This window comes from Ostrinia furnacalis, unplaced genomic scaffold (genome assembly GCF_004193835.3).
Source record: "Ostrinia furnacalis isolate ACB-3 unplaced genomic scaffold, ASM419383v2 OfSCF2047, whole genome shotgun sequence".
In the NCBI taxonomy this organism is placed as follows: Eukaryota; Metazoa; Arthropoda; class Insecta; order Lepidoptera; family Crambidae; genus Ostrinia; species Ostrinia furnacalis.
The window spans coordinates 17,597-37,135 of record NW_021132286.1 but is presented as its reverse complement, the minus strand read 5'-3'; the positions used below and the strand labels follow the sequence as shown (position 1 = coordinate 37,135).

The following is a 19,539-nucleotide window of genomic DNA, read 5'->3' as shown; positions in this document are numbered from 1 at the left end:
ATTGACACCAAAATCATAAATTTTTCGCGGACAAAACTTAAGGACGTGACTTAGTCACAGTTATTTGGGAAACTTGCTTAATTTGGTAATCTTAGATAATAGATAGATTGTAAAATCCAAAAATATACTTTTTCCCTAAGTTCTGTTTTGATCTTCAGCTAAAAAAATACATATTGTAAGAAATTAAGGATGTGGACACTGCACCAAAATTAGAAACGCTTAGTTCAATTATTTTTTGTCGAATTTGTAAAAGAAAATACTCATTAATAATGTTGTCCTCAAAATGGAACCTCTGTATATTTTCGTGTAAAAAAAAATCAAAGTTCTATGTCATAAAAAACATATGATTTTCAGCTACGCCGCTCAAAAAATGTGTTTGGGAAATTGACCCAATTATTACTTTTGGGCTCTATTTCTGTGTCAAATTTATAAACGCTGTGTTCTGAGGGGATGTCTTCAAAGTTTGAAAAGTATCATGTAAATCAAGCTCTATTTATTTCTCTGCATTCTCGAGACAACGTGCTACTTAATCGTCATATAAATTTTTACTTATTTTGTTTTAATATTGTAAAAACCTATTAATAAGATGTTAGGTGATGATAAATTAAAGCATGCGTAACTAACACCCTGGGGTAATTTTCCACCCCACCTACCTATACAAGCCAAACAGATGATTTTTTCACATCCCGCGTCTACGAGCTTAAAGCGCATACTCTGCATTGAGAATACACAAAGCGACATTGCACTAGCTTCGGTAGAAAAAAAGATATGGTAATTTTTATGCGCCTGGGGTAAAAAAATACCCCACGGTGTTACTTAAGGGTTAAATGGCAAACCGCAGACGGTTTTTTGTAATCCATTAGTTAAGGAGACTTTTATAATGGATAAACATTATTTTTTCCTCCTCGCCCTTTACGCTGCGGATCGGGTACCATTGCTGAGGTGCCTGTTACTATGAGGAATAGTCGGTATGTTTTATGCCTATGCATAAATTAAGAAAAAGAAACGTTTATTTGAAAATTATAAATAACTTGAAAAAATCGAACTGCCTAAGGCGGGAATTGAACCCACGACCTTCCGCTTGCCGGGCGACTGCTCTTCCAACTGAGCTACTTAGACACTGGATGAACCCGTCGAAATTTTCAAGTGTAATACGCTGTTACGGCCAGCTAGTTGTTAGTTTGAGATGCGACTCTTAACGCTAAAAATTAAATAACTAAAAAACGTTTATATTCATAATATTTCTTTTAAGTTCCCCCGTGCTCAGCTAAATATACTTGTGTTAAGAGGTGAGTTCACTACAGTAGTCCGGTGGGCGGTGGGGTTCGAACCCGCGTTACACGGATCTCGACTCGGCCAGTCCGAAACTGATACCATCGGGCTATTCTCACAATAAAATATTTAATAATCTACATATATCTGAGTTTTATAACCTGTGAAGTTATGAAAAAAAACATTAATGCAAAGTGTAGAGTCGCCCGCTGTAGCGTTTTCTAATGTAAGTTTTTATGTGACTTCTGATTTATGTTTAAAATGTGACCATATTTATTATCATGAATAGGATGCCCACCTTTTCGATGGACAAACAACGTCGAGAAGATAGCTTGCAGCTTTTAGATTAAAAAAGCAGGATATCGTACATTCTAGCATTCCTTGGCTTACTTCCTGCAATGGACTGCTATAGGCTGAAAATATAATCTGTCATGGTGGGATATAATTTGTTTACTTTTTCAAGCAATCTAATTGAATAATTCTAAATTTTACTTCATTCATTCCCATCTATTAAACCAATCCAATATTCAATTTAATAATGAGTATCGCCACAAATTAGTCCCGTCATACTATCATATCATGGACACAATTGATCACTCGCCACATTATTGACATGCACTAATTGAATTAGTAATTCATTAATACTAACTAATGCCGCATAAGTCTGTTTGTTTGATGCACCTCAATGGATATTGTTGTCGTAGCAATATTGCTGATTGTTGGCGTTATGACATAGCACACCATACATTGTAGAGTTATGTGTAGGTAATTAATTAGATTGATTTTTATAACATGACTAGCGGCCGCCCGCAGTCGCGTGGATCCCGTTTTACCCCCTTTTCCCGAATTTTCTTTGCTATAAACCTCACGGAGCCCGAGACCTTTCCAACGAATGCAAAACCGTGGAAATCGGTTCGTGCGTTCTGGAGTTATAGCGTCAGGGAGGAAAACCCGACTTATTTTTATACAGTGTGAGTCACGTTAAAGTGTACATATGAAAATATGTGAAACTAGACCTATTTTTATCGACAAAAAAGAGGTCAAAAAATTTTTGAGATTTTTTTTTAATTTTTTATATAATTTTTTTTCTTCCAATTACTTCTCGTAAAGAAAACGTAATAACTTTTAAACTAAGAGGTATATCCTGATAAAATAAAAACAACAATAATGCTAAATAACAGGCGAGACTAAAAAAATAAATAAAATACCCAGAAAATGCCAACAAATAATAAAAAATTATACTTTTTGAAAAAAATCTGTTTAAAAATTCGTATTTTTTTGGTTATTTGATAAATTTCTCAAAAAAATGCCCCTATAATAGGTGGTTTTTATTACTTTGTATTATTCTCTATCGTATTATCTTTGTAAAACCAAAAATCGCATGTCTCTATCCCTATCACAACATTTGCTATGATCGTTTGAACAAAGGCCTGCCACAACATTATTCTCCGCTACAGGTAGAGACAATTTTAATTTTAACTAAAATGCTTATTTTACTTCGAAATCTTTGGTTTTCATTTGAAATCTAACTTGTCTTTATCAAAATTACAAATCTAGAGCCATTTTCAGTTTCGTTGTTAACGAAGCGTTGAATGGCGCGCCCGGAGAGGCTTAGTTCAAACGATCATTGCAAGCGTTGTGATAGGGATAGAGACATGCGATTTTTGGTTTTACGAAGGTAGTACGATAGAGAATAATACAAAGTAATAAAAATCACCGGTTATAGGGGCATTTTTTGGAGAAATTTATCAAATAACCAAAAAATCACGAATTTTTAAGCAGATTTTTTTCAAAAAGTATCATTTTTTATTATTTGTTGGCCTTTTTTGTATATTTTATGTATTTTTTTAGTATCGCCTGTTATTTAGCATTATTACTGTTTTTATTTCATCAGGATATACCGCTTGGTTTAAAAGTTATTACGTTTTCTTTACAAAAAGTAATTGGAAGAAAAAAAAATCTATAAAAATTTAAAAAAAAATTCAAAAATTTTTTGACATCTTTTTTGTCGATAAAAATAGGTCAAGTTTCATCTATTTTCATATGTACACTTTAACGTGACTCACACTGTATAGTAGACTGGAGCAAGTTGCAAACCGAGACAGTTGTAATTATTGCCAATCCCTTTTATCCGGATTCACTCCAGCGTTTTTTTTTGCATTGCTACTTAGTAAAACGCTGTGCTCAATTGGTTTTAAATTCTGACATGATTGTGTATTAAACTGACAGTATACACAATACAGTCCTATAAATTTATTTAATCGTTAATAGGTACTTACCATTATACATAAGATAAACTTAATGCCCTTATGGCATTCTCTGCTCTCATAATGGTTAAGATTTTGTTGTGTTGCCAAATAAGTAATGTTTCACGTAGTGTACATAATTTTTTTAAAGTAGTAAATATAATAGAGGAAGTTTTTAGTCCATATTTTGGTATATCTGTTTAGATTTAAATGGAAAGTTTGTCCTATGAGACCAGTTAGATTATTATGTTTATATTTTTGTGATCTAACTAAAGCACAAACGATGGTACGACAAACTGAGTGCCATCTCAGGGGCGATTTTTCAAAATGTAGGCTGGTATTACCTTTCAAACAACTTTTACATTCAAATACCTACATTTGAATGTTGGATGTGAAGTTCAAAAGTAAATCAATTAACACGTCAGCGCCAGCTATAGACGTTCTGTCGGGACAAAGCGACCCTTCGGCCGATTCTTTTCGTCGCCTCAATTTAATTGGCGCAAAACTTGTGGTTGTGAACAGCTTAAATAATACAGCCAGTCTTTAGGAAATGAGCCACCAACGTGAGCGCGAAAAACTTTACATCGAATTCTGTTAATACGCAAACCTTTCTGCGACATTCTGTATAGGTACTGCGACGACTTTACTGCGAACGATGATACTGCGAAGCCTTTTTTTAATCGACTTAACAGATACAATAATTAAATAACGTAAAATACCTTTAGCCACATGAGTTTCAACAACGATTTCGTACTTTAGATGACCTCTGAAGCTTAAATGATTTCAGATAGATTGATCTTAAAATTTATTAGAGCAGTCCATGTTACAGACTAGTAACGTAAAAAAATAATGTTTTGCAGTTTCTTTACTTTTACTCTTTTTTAGTGAATATCACGTACCAGTGCCTTGTTTATATGTCTTCTTTTCATTAAAACTGTTAATTTTCTCAATACTTTATTCTTTTCCTCTTTCATTTATGCAAAAATTTTATATTTAAACTGGCTTTTGTATTTGGGCTGTGCCATGTCTCTGCTGGGATATTGAAACTGCGGAAAAAGGCGGTGATATCGGCTTTGTGTGGTCGTTGGGTATGTTTTGTGCCGTTATTCGTGACTTGTATGTGTTTGTATGGATATTTTTGGCTCTGTAAAGCGTTATTTGTATAGTTTATGGAACAATGTTAAATAATATTATAGGTACGACTGCTTTTACGTGTACATATAGGTACCTTGTAAAATAACGCGGTCTACTAATTAGATAATTAGATATTGACTCTTTATATACAGAGAGTATGTGTATTTCTCGGTTCTGGTTTTTCTTCAAAATGTAGCGACTTGTAAATAATTTTTGATATGGTATTCCCAGTTTAGTTTGCAATATAGTCCGAAAGAAATAATAAGGTAAATTCTACGCTTCGTAGAGTACCCTAATAAAAAAATCATTCGTTTTCAACCATACCTTCACAGCATAAAGTTCAAATTTATTTGGGCTCTATGGCCAATTGGCCATCAGAGCCTACTTAAGGGTTAACTGTTTCTGATTGAGCCATATAAGACGAATCGGCTCTTAAAATTCTAATGTCAGTGTCTACATAGGCGAAGAAGAATCATCATCATCATCATCATTTCAGCCATAAGACGTCCACTGCTGAACATAGGCCTCCCCCAATGATTTCCATAATGGCCGGCTGGTGGCAGCCTGCATCCAGCGCCTTCCCGCTAAGTTTATGAAAATAATCGTGATAAAAAGGAAAGTTAAAATATTTCTTTAGTTAACCCTAGAACGTTACCTTTAAAGTAAAAAGCAGTAATTTTGTGTGTAGTGATAAAGTTTACATCCAACNAATTCCACGCGGGCGAAGCCGCGGGCGGAAAGCTAGTATTGATTAAATTGAACATTCACAACTCAAAGTAACACTTGTTAGCACTTTCGTAGTATTCGTACGACTGAGCTCGTTCCGAGTCGAATGGCTGGTTATATCCTCTCCGGTAGTACAAGTCAAATCAGCAACTATTATTTAACCGGATATCAAGTAAAATGTTTAAATATACCGGAAGTGTAATAATAAATTGTCACACAAGTCAAATCAGCAACTATTACAACTTAACCAGATATCAGATAAATGTTGAAATATACCGGAAATGGATTAATAAATTGTTACAGTCGGCCATCCGATTCAAAACGAGTCCCTTCGTTTAAGAATTATATCATCACCGTCGTGGCAGAATTAAATAACTGACACTTTTGGCAAAAACCACTTTTTCCACTTTTTGTATAGTAGAAAGTGTTACCTATATTTTGGTCTTACTCTCGTGGCAATATCTATGATATTTCCAAAGATATCTTCAGTTTAGTGAAACTATTGACCATAAATCATAACTCCGTTTGTTGTAGAATTTACGTGGCAAAACTGAATAAGTGACTTTATTTAATTCTGCCACAACTCACTGCGAAATATTGCTTCAAAATACTTGTACTAAGAAAGTCAATAAGTGACTTTATTTAATTTTGCCACAACTCGATCCGATCAAAATACTCGTACAATAGGCTTGTATCTGTCGCAGGCAAATTGTATGATTCCGCATTTTACAAACGGCGTCGTCAGTTTACAAACGCTCGCTGTTCTATGAAATGTCGAAGGCAAATTGGCGAATCGTTCAATTGATAAAATTTCGACTATGATTGTTGCAATAGGGTGACCATCATAAAACACATGTTGGACAAATCAGACTTAATTTCAGAAATCAGGTAGGTATCTATTCAGGTAAGACAAACCTAAAATACTAGCTACTCCTAAAGTAATAAAATATTTTCGTAATAAAAACAACACTAAACTAATTTAAACTATTGACGTACCTACCTATAGGTAGGTACATAAAACTATGACATAAAATAAGTTTCGATAGTCAGTCCCTTAATTAAGTCTTACATTTTAATTACTTAAAGGCACTGGGNTTGTTACATAAAGTAATCTGTTTCATGTTATACATACCTACATTATGTAGTAAATTTTGGGCATGTTTTGAAGAATCATCTATAGAGCAACCTACTGAAGAGCACCCCAAGAATGCCACTGCTGAAGAAATCGCCCACTACATCGCATTAGCAGAGGCTGACAGAAAAATAAACCCATATGAATGGTGGACTTTGAGTACCAATATGAATAGATTTCCTATATTTAAGTAAGCTTGCTAAATGATACTTAATCACACCAGCAAGCTCTGTTTTTTCAGAAAGACTATTTTCCGAAGCAGGTTTAATTTACGAGGAAAAACGAAAGCGACTTGCTCCCGAACGTGCAGAAAAAAATGATTTTTTGCGCCACAATCTGCCTCTGTTGGATTTTAAATATAAATTAAAAAGCCTTACTAATTTAATTTCATGAATATTATAGGCACAGGTACATATTACAAATAATAATTGATATTGTGTATTGTTTTATTAGGGAAAATAATTAAAATATGATTATTTTTAACTCATTAGTTTTTTTGTTCACTAAAAGTTTATTTTAGACGACTATTCGCCGAATGCCGAATAATACTAGCTATTATTCGGTATTCGACGAATATCAAAAGAATGTCGAGTAATGCCGAATACCGAATAATAGCGAGTATTCGCGGCAACTGTAGTACATACCTCCACAAAATTACAGCTATCTAGTGCCAATAGTTTCCAAGCAAAACCTCCGACAGACAGACAGACAGACATATCGAAACTATAAGGGTTCCTTGTCAGGACTACGGAACCCTAAAAAGAGTCATAAGTTAATCATGTTCATGTTTTGTTAGTTAGTAGGTACGTATTTATAAAGCTAGACAGAGTTCAATTCATAATGTGCGTGTTATTATAAACAATTTGTATTGTGGATGCTACCGGTAAAACCCACAATAATTAACAGTTCAAAGTTGGCAGTTTATCAGTACATTTTCATTGGTCGGTGACTCGGCCGAGGCGAGAAACTTACATACCTACCAACTACTTGAGTATGTAGGTAATTGTAGCTAGCTGGTCTGTCTGGCGGTCCAATTTTCTGTGTAACGACCTAACAGCCTCGCTGTTTGCTAACCTAAGTAGGTAATTTGATGAATTGAGGATGAAGGGAAGCGATCTACGATGTCAGCCTGATGCGGTCCACTGCTGGACAAAGGCCTCGCTCACGGGTTTCCACGGTCGGTCCTGCGTTGCCCGCATCCAGTGGCCTAATTCACGTATTTTGACACAGTCAAAATCTCGTTGACGTTTAGAAGTCGCCCTATTGAAAAACAGTTCTGGATCCGTATTCACAAGGGCTATTTCAATAGAACGATTAATCGATAGAATCGCAAGTATCGCAAGTTCGCAACTGAGCGATTTGTTGTCGTTGAAGTTTTGTTACGTGAATAAGGCTACATGTGCTTCCTGCGACCTTCTTTGGTCCACTGAGTGCGATAGAAGTAGGCCTAATGTTAGATGTGCAATCCAGGGTTATTGCAAAGAAACAGTTTTGGGATGATGAGAATATTTAGCCTCAAATTTATGACTAACGAAAACACAACTTCAGTTAATACCTACTTATCAATCGGCCGACCACCGCAGGCAAGCTGGGCACCACTGATATGTAATCATTGCTATTAATAGTACTGGCGAGCGAGTCGCGACAATCCTACCAGATAAGTACAATGCTAAACAATGTAACCTTGTTGGTGATCAAATAAATAAGGAGGAATATAAGGAAGGACTTAAATAAACCAGGCCTACTTTTTGCATTGATCCAGCATGACAAATTATGGCTTAAAATACCTAAGTAGGTAGGTACTACGCGAACTACGTTAAACACAAAGTAAGCTAAAAAAGGGTNCTAAAAAAGCTGTAGATATAGCTGAACGCAACATTCATTTTAGTCTGGTTTAAGTATTTATGAAATACCTACTTACTATAGGCTAGCATATTATGGTTAGCCAATCTGAAAATGATACTTGGGTACGCAGCTTCATTTCTTGAAAAATTGGCGCTGTCAATACCGATAGGGTCTACTGTCACATACGTGGCAACAAACAAATAACCTCCTCCTTTTTTGAAGTCGGTTAAATCGTCGCTTGCCTCTATTTAACTGACGTATCTGAACATTTTTTTCGAAACTGAGTTATCTACACCATCTTAATCAATTTCGCAAGACGAATCGATCTGTCTAATCGCCTGAAAATTTTGCAAAATGTCAGTTACGTCAGTTAGAGGCAAGCGACGAAAATATATGAATTGGTTCCTGACTGGGATCAGAGTGTAAATTTCATTTATTTTCCAGTACCAGAATATCCTTCAAGAGCAGTACGGGTTTGACCCGTTAAGCCCGCTCATTCCGGAAACCATAAACCAACTGAAGGAACTACGGAAAGTGTTGTGCAACACTTCACCGAAAGTAAATAGTTCGCAATATACGTCGGACAAAAAAGTATCAGCGCCAGACTTCGAAGAAACCACAGAGGGATCCCAGTGGCAAAATATCGATAATGCTGATGAAATTGATAAGTACATAAGCCAAGATAAAGGTGAGCGAGAGTCAATAGTCTACGTGATAAGATAAAGGTTTATAGATACAAGTCCTGGAATCGTTTTGCATAAAACTTTGTTTGCTTTGTTTGGCAATATTTTTTATCGATTAAAATAGCTTATATTTCTTTTCAATGACTTAATTATTTGTATTATTCTTAATTTTCTCTCACATGACTTAAATGGATTTTACAGATAAATTGGACTCCGGCCTGTACCTCGCAGAAAACATCCACATCAGTGAAATTCCGAGAATCAAAATTATCGCGAAAAAGTTTTCTCGATTCAAAAAGAACAATGTCGAGTTGAGAAAACTCGATGAGAAAGTGGTTTGCGTGGAATATGACGTATACCTAGGAGATTGTCTGCAGCCCAGGGAGAAACTCCGAGCATTCTTTTCTATTAAACCTACGTACGGAAATGAAAATCAAGGAGAAGGTAAATGCACCTATGCGCTACGTCTATGCGTCTTGACACCCACATTTTTTTCTAATTAACTTGAAATCGATTTCATTAGGTAGGAAAGGAAGTAGATCCTCAGAAGTTTTGTCACACTGGACAATTTTGTTCATAACATTATGATGTGGCTGTGTTCACTTTGACCTGACCGCAGATCGCTCCAGTGTGACAAATCCTTTACTTCACATCTTTGGTAAAAGAATTGACCTTAATCGGTAACATTATATTTCCAGAAAGCGTAACTTTCAGCCAATTGCCCAAAAAAGTTAAGAACAACTTCAACATCTCCAACGAAGACCTGAAAAAACTTAACGAGAAAGAGATAGAAATTATAGATGGTAAGATCACAGAAAACAAGACCTATCTGGAGGACCTCAAGAGAATCCTGAGGAGGAAGCAAGCGATTTACGCCAAGAAGAATAAAACTACATTGGATTTATTGTCGCTGTATGAAATGGCGAAGAGAGAAAGCCCTCCTCTAGATGATGAGTTCTCCAATACAAATTTTCTATCAAAAGCAGAATTGCAAGAGATGAAGGATTTGATACTGAGAAAATGTGCGTCTAGCGTTCATGGCGTTAGTAGAAGGACCGTGAAGAAGTCCCCTGAAGAATCTAACGATATGGGGGTCATATCGCAAAGCATCATGGCAGAGGTGTGGCGGGAAAGCAACATAGAATATAAATAAATTGCGTGTTTTCTGTTTAAGTATGTTTAATTTTTGATAACAAAATGAGAAACAATTTAACGATAAGTATAATCACATTCATTGAGCTGCCTTATTGATTATATTGATGGAAAATATGCTATGTTTAGATTGTGTCGTCGTCAATAGCACAATACTTTCCGAATATTTTTTTAATGAACAACAGATCTCTTGATATTCAATTCAAAAAAATAAAATTAAGTTAAATGGCACATTTATTTACATAGAGCTACAGCTTTCATCATAATATTACCAAGTATCAAAAATACATAGACTATAAAATAAATTTATGCTTATTTACCTATAAAATGTTCCGACAATTTAAGGTTCGGCCAAACCAACGCGATCACACCACACGCGATCAGCCGGCGTGCAGCGATGGCGACCAGACTTAAATGGATTGATCGCCATCGCTGCACGCCGGCTGATCGCGTGTGATCGCGTTGGTTTGGCTGAACCTTTAATGTATGGATGACGGAAACTTATTCTTGGACATTATACCTACATTAAGGCCCAGAGCAGACGGTGAAACGCAACTGCAACGAAACGACAACTTTCTGATGATTCTGATGAATGAAACTGAAAGTTTCAAACTGGTCGCATCATGTGTGGTCTCTCAACGGACGCTATGGCAGAAACTTAGATGCAACACAAAAGTAACTAGCAGTTGCAGTTTCGTTGCAGTTGCGTTTCACCGTCTGTTCTGGGCCTAATTGTGTTTATTGCGTCATTGTTTGTATCTGACGTTAAACACAAGTTTGAAGTGCCGTCATCTGTCCATCCATTGCTGTGGATCAGTTAATCTCGGTTCAAAGACTCGTGGCAGGCTGGCGGTGTAATAATAAAACAGTGCATATCACGTTTTCTCTCGCACTCACACTGGTTATGGATGACGTCACACGCACAGGCAGGCATAGAAAAACGCCGAAACGCCGCTAGTTTTATGTAATAACTAGCAGCTGCCCGCGACTTCGTACGCGTGGACTCCGGTTTACCCCTTAGGGGTTAAATTTTGCAAAATCCCGTCTTAGACGTTCTAAAAGGAACCCCCATGCAAAATTTGAGACTCCTAGCACAAAATATTGTGCTCCTGACGCACGACCGCTTATAGTTTCTGTGATTTCGTGATGAGTGAGTGAGTCAGTCAGTGACCTTTCGCTTTTGTGCCTTGATCACACGTACCGAGCAAACAGGCGAGACAGTGCTCTCGGCCGAGTACTCGGTGTGTATATGAACATTACGCCGAGTTCTCGGCCGAGCGCTCGAGTATGTGACTCGCTCACCCAACTGTCTCGACCGAGTAACATTTTACTGTCTCGCCAGTTTACTCGGTACGTGTGATCAAGGCTTTATAGATATTGGCGAGTGTCAAAAATTACTTATGGCCCCGCCTGCCACGGATCTTTGCGTCGAGTATAGTGGAGCGATTATGATCTCTAAGTATCTAAAACTTTAGCTAGTCACTTACATCTTTGGTTTTAGTAAAAAAATCTTGATTTTTGTCGTCTTGCATAGACGATAAATGGAAAATAAAAATACAATTGGGAACTTAACTTGAAAATGAATGTTGAATTGTGGATGTGCCAAGACTGCCAAGAGAATCGCTCCCCATGTGGCTGAAATGATGCGTCCGTCCTTAAAGTTGTCCGTTTTCACTTGTCTCCGGGTTGTGCGCGGGATCTAACCCCAGTTTCTTCATCTCCACTGCCATTTCAAAGAGATAGTCAAAGCACTCGGTCCTGTAACAGGTAACATACAACATGCTTTTCAATTCAGTTCGGTTTTGACAAAAATTACATAAGTGAGTGACCGGGAAGCTACATAGCATTTTTCGTGAAAAATACCTCAATGCCTCAAGACGAAAGTATATAAACCAGTGATGACATACCGTTCCTTAAATTTCAACACCACGAAACTACATTTTCGTAACTTTACAGGAGAAAAGAAAAAAATTCTTGTTTATAATAAACTAGCGGCCGCCCGCGACTTCGTACGTGTGGATCCCGTTTTACCCCCTTCATCTATCTTACGCGGTTTAGATTTTTTCATACAAATGTTTTTTCCCGCTAACTCCCGTTCTCGTGGGCTCTATGTCACTCGGCGCTATGTTCATACGCACCGAGTACTCGGCCGAGAGCACTGTCTCGCCCGTTTGCTCGGTACGTGTGATAAAAGCATTACTTAAACACTGGATGTACCTTTCGAAATTTTCAAGTATAATACGCTGTTATAGCCGCGTTTTTATTTCATCAATGTCGTGGGTTAAGCCTTGATCACACGTACCGAGTAAACGGGCGAGACAGTAAAATGTTTACTCGGTCGAGACAGTGTGTAAGCGAGTAGCTGTTCATACGTGTTTTGAAATTAGCACAGTCAGTTCAGTTCTATAGAGACTTTTTTTTTTCTCTAATCTGTGGACGTGACGTCAATCATTTGGCTGAGTGGCGAGTGGCGAGACAGTGCACGTTCAGACCTGCCGAGCGAGCGAGCGAGACAGTGCGGGGCAGCGGGAGCGTGGATACTCGGCCTAGTAAGTTGAACGGGAGTCGAGCTACTGTCTCGTCGCTTTGCTCGGCCGAGCACTCGGCGTAATGTTCACACACACCGAGTACTCGGCCGAGAGCACTGTCTCGCCCGTTTGCTCGGTACGTGTGATAAAAGCATTACTTAAACACTGGATGTACCTTTCGAAATTTTCAAGTGTAATACGCTGTTATAGCCGCGTTTTTATTTCATCAATGTCGTGGGTTAGGCCCAGAACAGACGGTGAAACGCAACTGCAACGAAATTGCAACTTTCTGATGATTCTTATGAATGAAACTGAAACTGAAAGTTTCAAACTAGTCGCGTCATGTGTGGTCTCTCAACGGAGGCTATGGCAGAAACTTAGATGCAACTCAAAAGTAACTAGCAGTTGCAGTTTCGTTGCAGTTGCGTTTCACCGTCTGTTCTGGGCCTTAGAGTCCCGCCTTAGGTAGTTCGATTTTTAAATTTATGCTTACATCGTCTTCGCTTGCTGCCACGTGTCACCCCACACGTAGACACCGTGTCTCCGAAAACCTAGGAGAGTCTTTATGGGCAACTAATGAAGCCATTAAATCACTAAAATCTTTAGTAGGAATTATTTCCGATTTAATTCATTTTTGTGTTTAATTCTACTGGCCTATACGCTGATAGCCGCGTTTTTATTTCATCAATGTCGTGGGTTAGAGAGTCCCGCCTTAGGTAGTTAGATTTTTAAAAGACAATGCCGGAAATTGGCGTCTTTTACACATACAATGTCCCTATTTTGTTGCAATTTCTTACAAAACTTTGCGCGCAAAAAGCAAATCTAGTATGAAAATCATCAAACTTCTAATGCTCGTAACTCAGTTCAGACTGAGTTTAGAGGTATACATGCCATAGTGAGTTTGGTTTATTACACTATTTTGTAATCAAAAAACAAAGTTTGGTCGATGGCCGCGCGAAAAAAAAAAAAAAACGACGCCAATTTCCGGCATTGTCTTTTATGCTTACATGGTCTTCGCTTGCTGCCACGTGTCACCCCATACGTAGACACCGTGTCTCCGCACCAGTACCGCGCTGGTACTAGGGTACCGTTGTAAGGCGTCGCCCAAGCTGCCGGCTAGGTCTCGCTCGAAGGGCGTGTTTTCAATTATTGGCACCACGAGTTTCTCGTCGTAACGGAGGTAGCGACCGAGTTGTGCGTCCTTTATTCCCTATAACCACATTATAAATGTAATAGGGATGTTTCCTGGGTCAAAAAGCAAGAGTTTTAATTAGTCCGTCAGTTAACTTATCAAAAAATACTCTACACGTATTTTTCACTTTTTCAAACTAATGAAAATTTAAAGAGATAAAGCGCGCCAAAGTTCATAAGAAGAGGCCCGTGACGTCAATGCGTGCATAAAAGTGCCGCAAGTTGTGACGTCGTGCGGAACTTCAACGCACCATAACTATGTAGGTAATTATTTGTTAGATTGACAAATAAAAATATGTGTCCAATATTAAACATGACGGAATAAAAAATTTTTTTTAGGAAACTAGCCTATTGCGGCCGCCGACCGTTGAGTTCATAAAGTTAAGTATACAGGGTGTTAGGTAAATCTTCATTTTAATTATTTTAATTTTCATACAAATCGGATTTTATAAAAAATATTTTGTATGAAAATTAAAGAAATTAAAATGATGATATCGAATTTCTGACTTCACCATACCATTTATATGCCCATGTTAACATGGGGTAGTGTCTGCTCATATACCCATTTACCTAACACCCTGTATACCTAGTAGGTACCTTGATCATCTCTTGGTGCGTTATGGTGAACTCCTTGTCATAGAGTAGTGTGCAGCGTACGGCGTGCGGCGAATGCGTGTGGATGACGGCGCCCGCGCCTCGCTCGCGATACGCCAGCATAAAGAGAGGCGTGCACTGACTTTTCTTTAGCCTGGAAACAATTTAAAGGCCTATTCAGACCTAAGCGGTATTCGCTACCGTCTGCGGCAGAGAAAACCCAGTGGGTATGCGGTAATAATACTGTTCAGACCTAAGCGGTATTCGCTACCGTCTGCCATGTACCTCTACCCACAGCGGCAGCGAATATCGCTCAGGTCGCTCTAGCCGCGATACTTGATACTAAATACCTGAGCGAAACCCGCGCGGTATGTACCTCTACCCACAGCGGCAGCGAATATCGCTCAGGTTTGAATAGGCCTTAATGAGGGTTTTCGTGATTGAAAAATCCGCCAGATGACAATACGTAGACGCGAGGTCCAAATGCTGCGTGATTGGTGGATTTTGACATATCTGTCAATGTCATGTCAAAAATAACCAATCATGCAGCATTTGGACCTCGCGTCTACGTATTGCAATCTGGCGGATTTTTCAATAGCGAAAACCCTCATTTCCATGTTTGTTTACGAGATAGAATCGGAAACGAACCACTGACATAGCGGCAGGGATATAGAATGCAGAACTGGTTAAAAAAAGCAAGAATTTGAATTAGTCAGTTAACTTATCAAAAAATACTCGAGACGTATTTTTCACTTTTTCAAACTAATGAAAATTGAAAGAGATAAAGGGCGCCAAGTTCAAAGGATGCCCGTGACGTCAAGGCGTGCTCAAAAGTGTAGCACTTTGTGACGTCACGCGGAACTTTAACGCATCATAACTTCGTAATTACGTACTTGTTTGATTAACAAATAAAAATATGCGTGTCCAATATTTTTTGATAATGTCATTGACGGACTAAAAGTTTTTTTTTAGGAAACTAGCCTATTCGGTAACAACATCATAGACATTTTGCAATAAACTATTGACTAACTTTTTCTCTGCTGGTGGTAGCTCCAAATCTTCGTCGTTGATTGTCTGCACAAATAAATCATCACATTTCATGCGTTCTTTCTGTACTCCAGACGGTGCGATGTAGATCTTATCACTGCAAAATTAAAATTAAATTATTATCAAGGTGTCATATTTCTAGAGAAAGAGACAAACTTCATTTGAATTATTTACATTCCTCGGTACGCCATGTCTAAACTTTAAACATGAATTTGACATTGTTTAGTCCAGAGCCCCGATTACGGTAACTTTTATAGTTCCAAAATACTGGACTGTCCTGTCGATGACATTGACAGTGGGGCGCCACCGTCAATACCGGATCGCTGGTTCAGATTTTTGCCATGTTGGAAACCATATAGTTGAACGATGGTAGCGCCCCCCTGTCATTGAGTTTGGCGGGACAGTTCAGCGTGGGTCATCTATAACGTCTACAATCCAGACGCGTTTCTGATTCTGCAATACGATTGGTCAAAACAGCTGACGTACGCTGTTGAACGACCAATCGTATCGCAGAATCGAGAAGCGTGTCTGGATTGTTGACGTTAAAAATTACCGTAATCGGGGCTCAGGGCAGGGTTCGAAATTATCAAGATTATTACGCTTCATGATAATTATCAACAGTTTAAGATACATTTGTCATATTGTTTTAAATAAATGTTACTTTATGTTTTTGGTTGCTGATTGTTGTCAAGTTATCCATCGCTAATCGCATAAAGGTTGGAAAATAGATAAATATTTTGACGCTAGATGACTAGTGATCAGTGTGGAGCTAAATAGATAGGTTTTATAACTATCTATGTTGATTAACGCCCACCACTAGACGCAAGTGCGGAAATACACGTTCAAAAACTTTGAATACAGTTAATTTTCACGAGCGCATTTTTTTGTTATTATCAACCGATAATTATCCACCTGTTATTATCACGATAATTATCTTGATAATTATCCTTTCGAACCCTGGTCCAGGGCCTTCCTAACTATGCATTACGGTACCATCCAACAGATATTACTTATCCTTTGGCCAAAGTTTCCTGTATAGTATAATTTTGGGATGCCCAGCATACTATTTATGCAACAAAAAGCAGCTTTATACATTTCTCTATTAACAGCCAAGAATCTATTCGTCTGATTCGTAGTGCCTGAAGCACCAAATACCTAATTGTTTTACTAGGACAAAACGGGTATGATAGTCATGAAATGGCCTGAAGACTGGACCGCTGGATAGAATAGAAACGACAACAAAAGCAGATTTAGATTTGTAGCTAAGAGACAAGTATCAAGACAGGTACTTAAGTAACAGGGTTCGAAAGGATAATTATCAAGATAATTATCGTGATAATAACAAAAAAATGCATTCGTAAAAGTGAACTGTATTCGAAGTTTTCAAACTCGTGTGGACTGTGGTGGACGTTATTTAACATAGATAGTTCTAAAACCTATCTATTTAGCTCCATAACGATCACTCGTTAACTAGCGTCAAAATATTTATCTATTTTTCACAACGCTTCATGCGACTAGCGATGGATAACTTAACAACAATCAGTAACCAAAAACATAACGCAATATTCTCAATGTAACATCACAATTTCTTATGAAACAATATGACAAATGTATCTTACACTGTTGATAATTATCCGATAATTATCTGATAATTATCACGAAACGTAATAATCTTGATAATTTCGAACCCTGTTAAGTAAGTTATAACAACAAAAAATAATAGCATCAAAATAATGGTGCAATTATGATTCAGTAACTGCACAAGGCTAACTTCTTGTATTGCATTGCCTCAGTAAAAATTATGAGTCTTCTAACAACTTGGCCCACTTTTAGTTTGGTACACGGGCCAAGCTTCTGGATTGAATTTTTAAATATTATTTCTTCTGGCAACTGGGCCCACTCTAAGATTGTAGAGTACAATTCTATTGATTTAGTATTTAATTTATTAATAAAATGTTGAGTAATGACAACACTAAACATTAATTTATGGTTTAGAGTTTATAAAAGCTAGCTCTATGTCTATGGTCTCTCATGTCTATGGTCTCTCTGTGGAAAAATGGCCGACTGAAAAGTTTTGTTTTGATGTGCTCCGTTGTAATAATTATATTTTGCATGTGTAAGATTGCAATAAACAATCAAGTTGAAGATAATCATGGCGCTTTATTAATTAAACCCCATAACAACAATATAAAACATTGAAGGTGGGCCCAGTTGCTGGATAAATATTAAAAATTCAATCCGCCAACTTAGCCAATGAACCAAACTAAAAGTATGCCAAATTGTTGGATGACTAAATTATTATAGGGATGTTTAAGAAATTTACCCTTCTTTAATTGATATCCCTCCTCCAGTGCCTGTAACCCATCCGAGGTGATAGAACTGTCTGCACAGCTCCGGAATCAAATTTCTCGGGTGCTCCTGTGATTCAAAATATTTAATTATACAGTATATAATTCCAATAATAATTGTACAAAGAAGAGAAGCATGATTTGTGGTATAATTTAACTTTTTTTCTCTTATGGCAAAGGACTTATGAGGAGCTAGATTTTTTTTATTTACTATATCCTAAACAAGATTATACCAAGCCTTTGAAATAGTGCCCAAAAGGCTAAGATATAAATGTGAAAGTTTGTAAGAATGGATGTATGGATGTTTGTTACTCTTTTACCATACCCGGATGAGATAGCAGATATCACGCTCCAAAGAATCTGGAAATTTATAGACCCAACGGGACTAAGCAGTGAACTCTAAAGACAAGGGCTGCCACAATAGATCAAACCTGGTCGAGCTGGCGCAAATGAAGGCCCAAAAAAAAAAAAAAGTATATAAGTAGTATATCCGTTAAGCTAGCACCCATAACACAAGCATTAAGTTGCTTACTTTGGGGCTAGCTGGCGCTGTGTGATAAAAAAAAAAGCCAATAAAAATAATAAATACCTACTCTTATACAAAATACTTACTTGAAAAGCACAATAAGAGTAAAATGATGCTATTACTTACATATTATTAATATTATGTTTTTAATAGCATGTTTAATATTATTTAATAAAATTCTTTAACTCAGCTCACTTCTGACCCTGCTCTGGGCTGGTAGGTATGTTCTAAAACATTTACGGGCATTGCGAAGTGAATGGTTTTACATAAGTGTTTGTGATAAATCTGATGAGATTGTAGGTTCATTCTGAAGAAATCGGCATGTATCTAAAATTGCCGCTATTTGCATTGTAATGTATGTGGGGTCTTATTAATATTATTATTCTGTTTAGTGGCTTCAATAGTACGTATTTGAAGCCCACTGGTAAGCTAATGTAGAGTGTATAAAGAGATATTGTGGTTCTACTAAGCGATGTTTATGAAAACTTCCAAGGTAGATATTTATTTACTTACTGGTCCAAGGTCTGACATGTTTAAAAGAAAATCGAAGGGCACTTTTAGTACTGTGGAATTATGGTGTAAGAAATGAAAATGTAAATTAAAAACTTAAAATAATGCTTATCGCGAAATTCTTATCAGTTTTCCTGTTTTGTTGTTTCTATAAAAATATTTTACCGAATGTCAAATGGCTGTCAAAAGTTCTATTTTAACGTTCAACTGTCTCTCATCGAGCTAGAACTGGATTAATGGAGAGGTCATAATATTTTTTGATGAAACGATTTTATTTTTAGTTTTATTCATAGAGGTGTTATTGTTAATAATTATATTTGGTTAGGTAGGTAATTACTCCCCACGCTGGCCAGACGGGTTAGAGGAGGTTATAATAGTATAATTTAAGTAGGTATGTAGCAAAAAAAGGTGCCTTAAGTCTCCTTTTACGATATATCAATATCATTTATGTGAAAAGTGGGAGTATTCCGCTCTGCCCTTTACCACCACCACCACCACCTTTAGTGAGCTGCCACACGCGGCATGTCCGCTGCGTGGCCGCTCCGCTTTGAAAACGTTTGTAATCCGCCAGGTGGCAGGTCATTACTCTGCCAGAACCACACGTC

General features: G+C 37.4%; 2 protein-coding genes across 3 annotated transcripts; one reads left to right on the top strand and one right to left on the bottom strand.

Annotated features, from left to right (window-relative positions):
• Positions 1–7,373: 7,373 nt before the first annotated feature.
• Positions 7,374–19,084, bottom strand: LOC114354380 (probable methylthioribulose-1-phosphate dehydratase). 2 transcript variants are annotated; one of them, XM_028306744.1, is made up of 7 exons: positions 18,938–19,084; positions 17,874–17,968; positions 15,534–15,647; positions 14,507–14,657; positions 13,726–13,928; positions 11,800–11,948; positions 7,374–7,387 (listed from the first exon to the last, which is right to left on the bottom strand). In XM_028306744.1, exons 1-6 carry the CDS (start codon positions 18,953–18,955, stop codon positions 11,846–11,848), a joined length of 684 nt encoding a protein of 227 aa, XP_028162545.1. In that variant the 5' UTR covers positions 18,956–19,084; the 3' UTR covers positions 7,374–7,387; positions 11,800–11,845. The 2 variants fall into 2 exon arrangements, with proteins under 2 accessions (XP_028162545.1, XP_028162544.1); XM_028306743.1 differs by lacking the exon at positions 7,374–7,387 and having other exon boundaries at positions 11,516–11,948.
• Positions 8,782–10,779, top strand: LOC114354381 (uncharacterized; the record flags this gene model as incomplete). The annotated part of the gene is made up of 3 exons (XM_028306745.1): positions 8,782–9,043; positions 9,240–9,482; positions 9,737–10,779. Coding segments are annotated over 3 exons (960 nt in total), but the record flags the coding sequence as incomplete, so codon positions are not given.
• Positions 19,085–19,539: the final 455 nt, after the last annotated feature.

Excerpts from the sequence above, each read along its gene's own strand:
- LOC114354380 (XM_028306744.1), bottom strand. Across the intron at positions 15,648-17,873 it reads GGGATATCAATTAAAGAAGG|TGATAAGATCTACATCGCAC; the intron begins GTAAATTTCTTA and ends TTAATTTTGCAG. Across the intron at positions 14,658-15,533 it reads CTACCACCAGCAGAGAAAAA|GCTAAAGAAAAGTCAGTGCA; the intron begins GTTAGTCAATAG and ends AATTGTTTCCAG.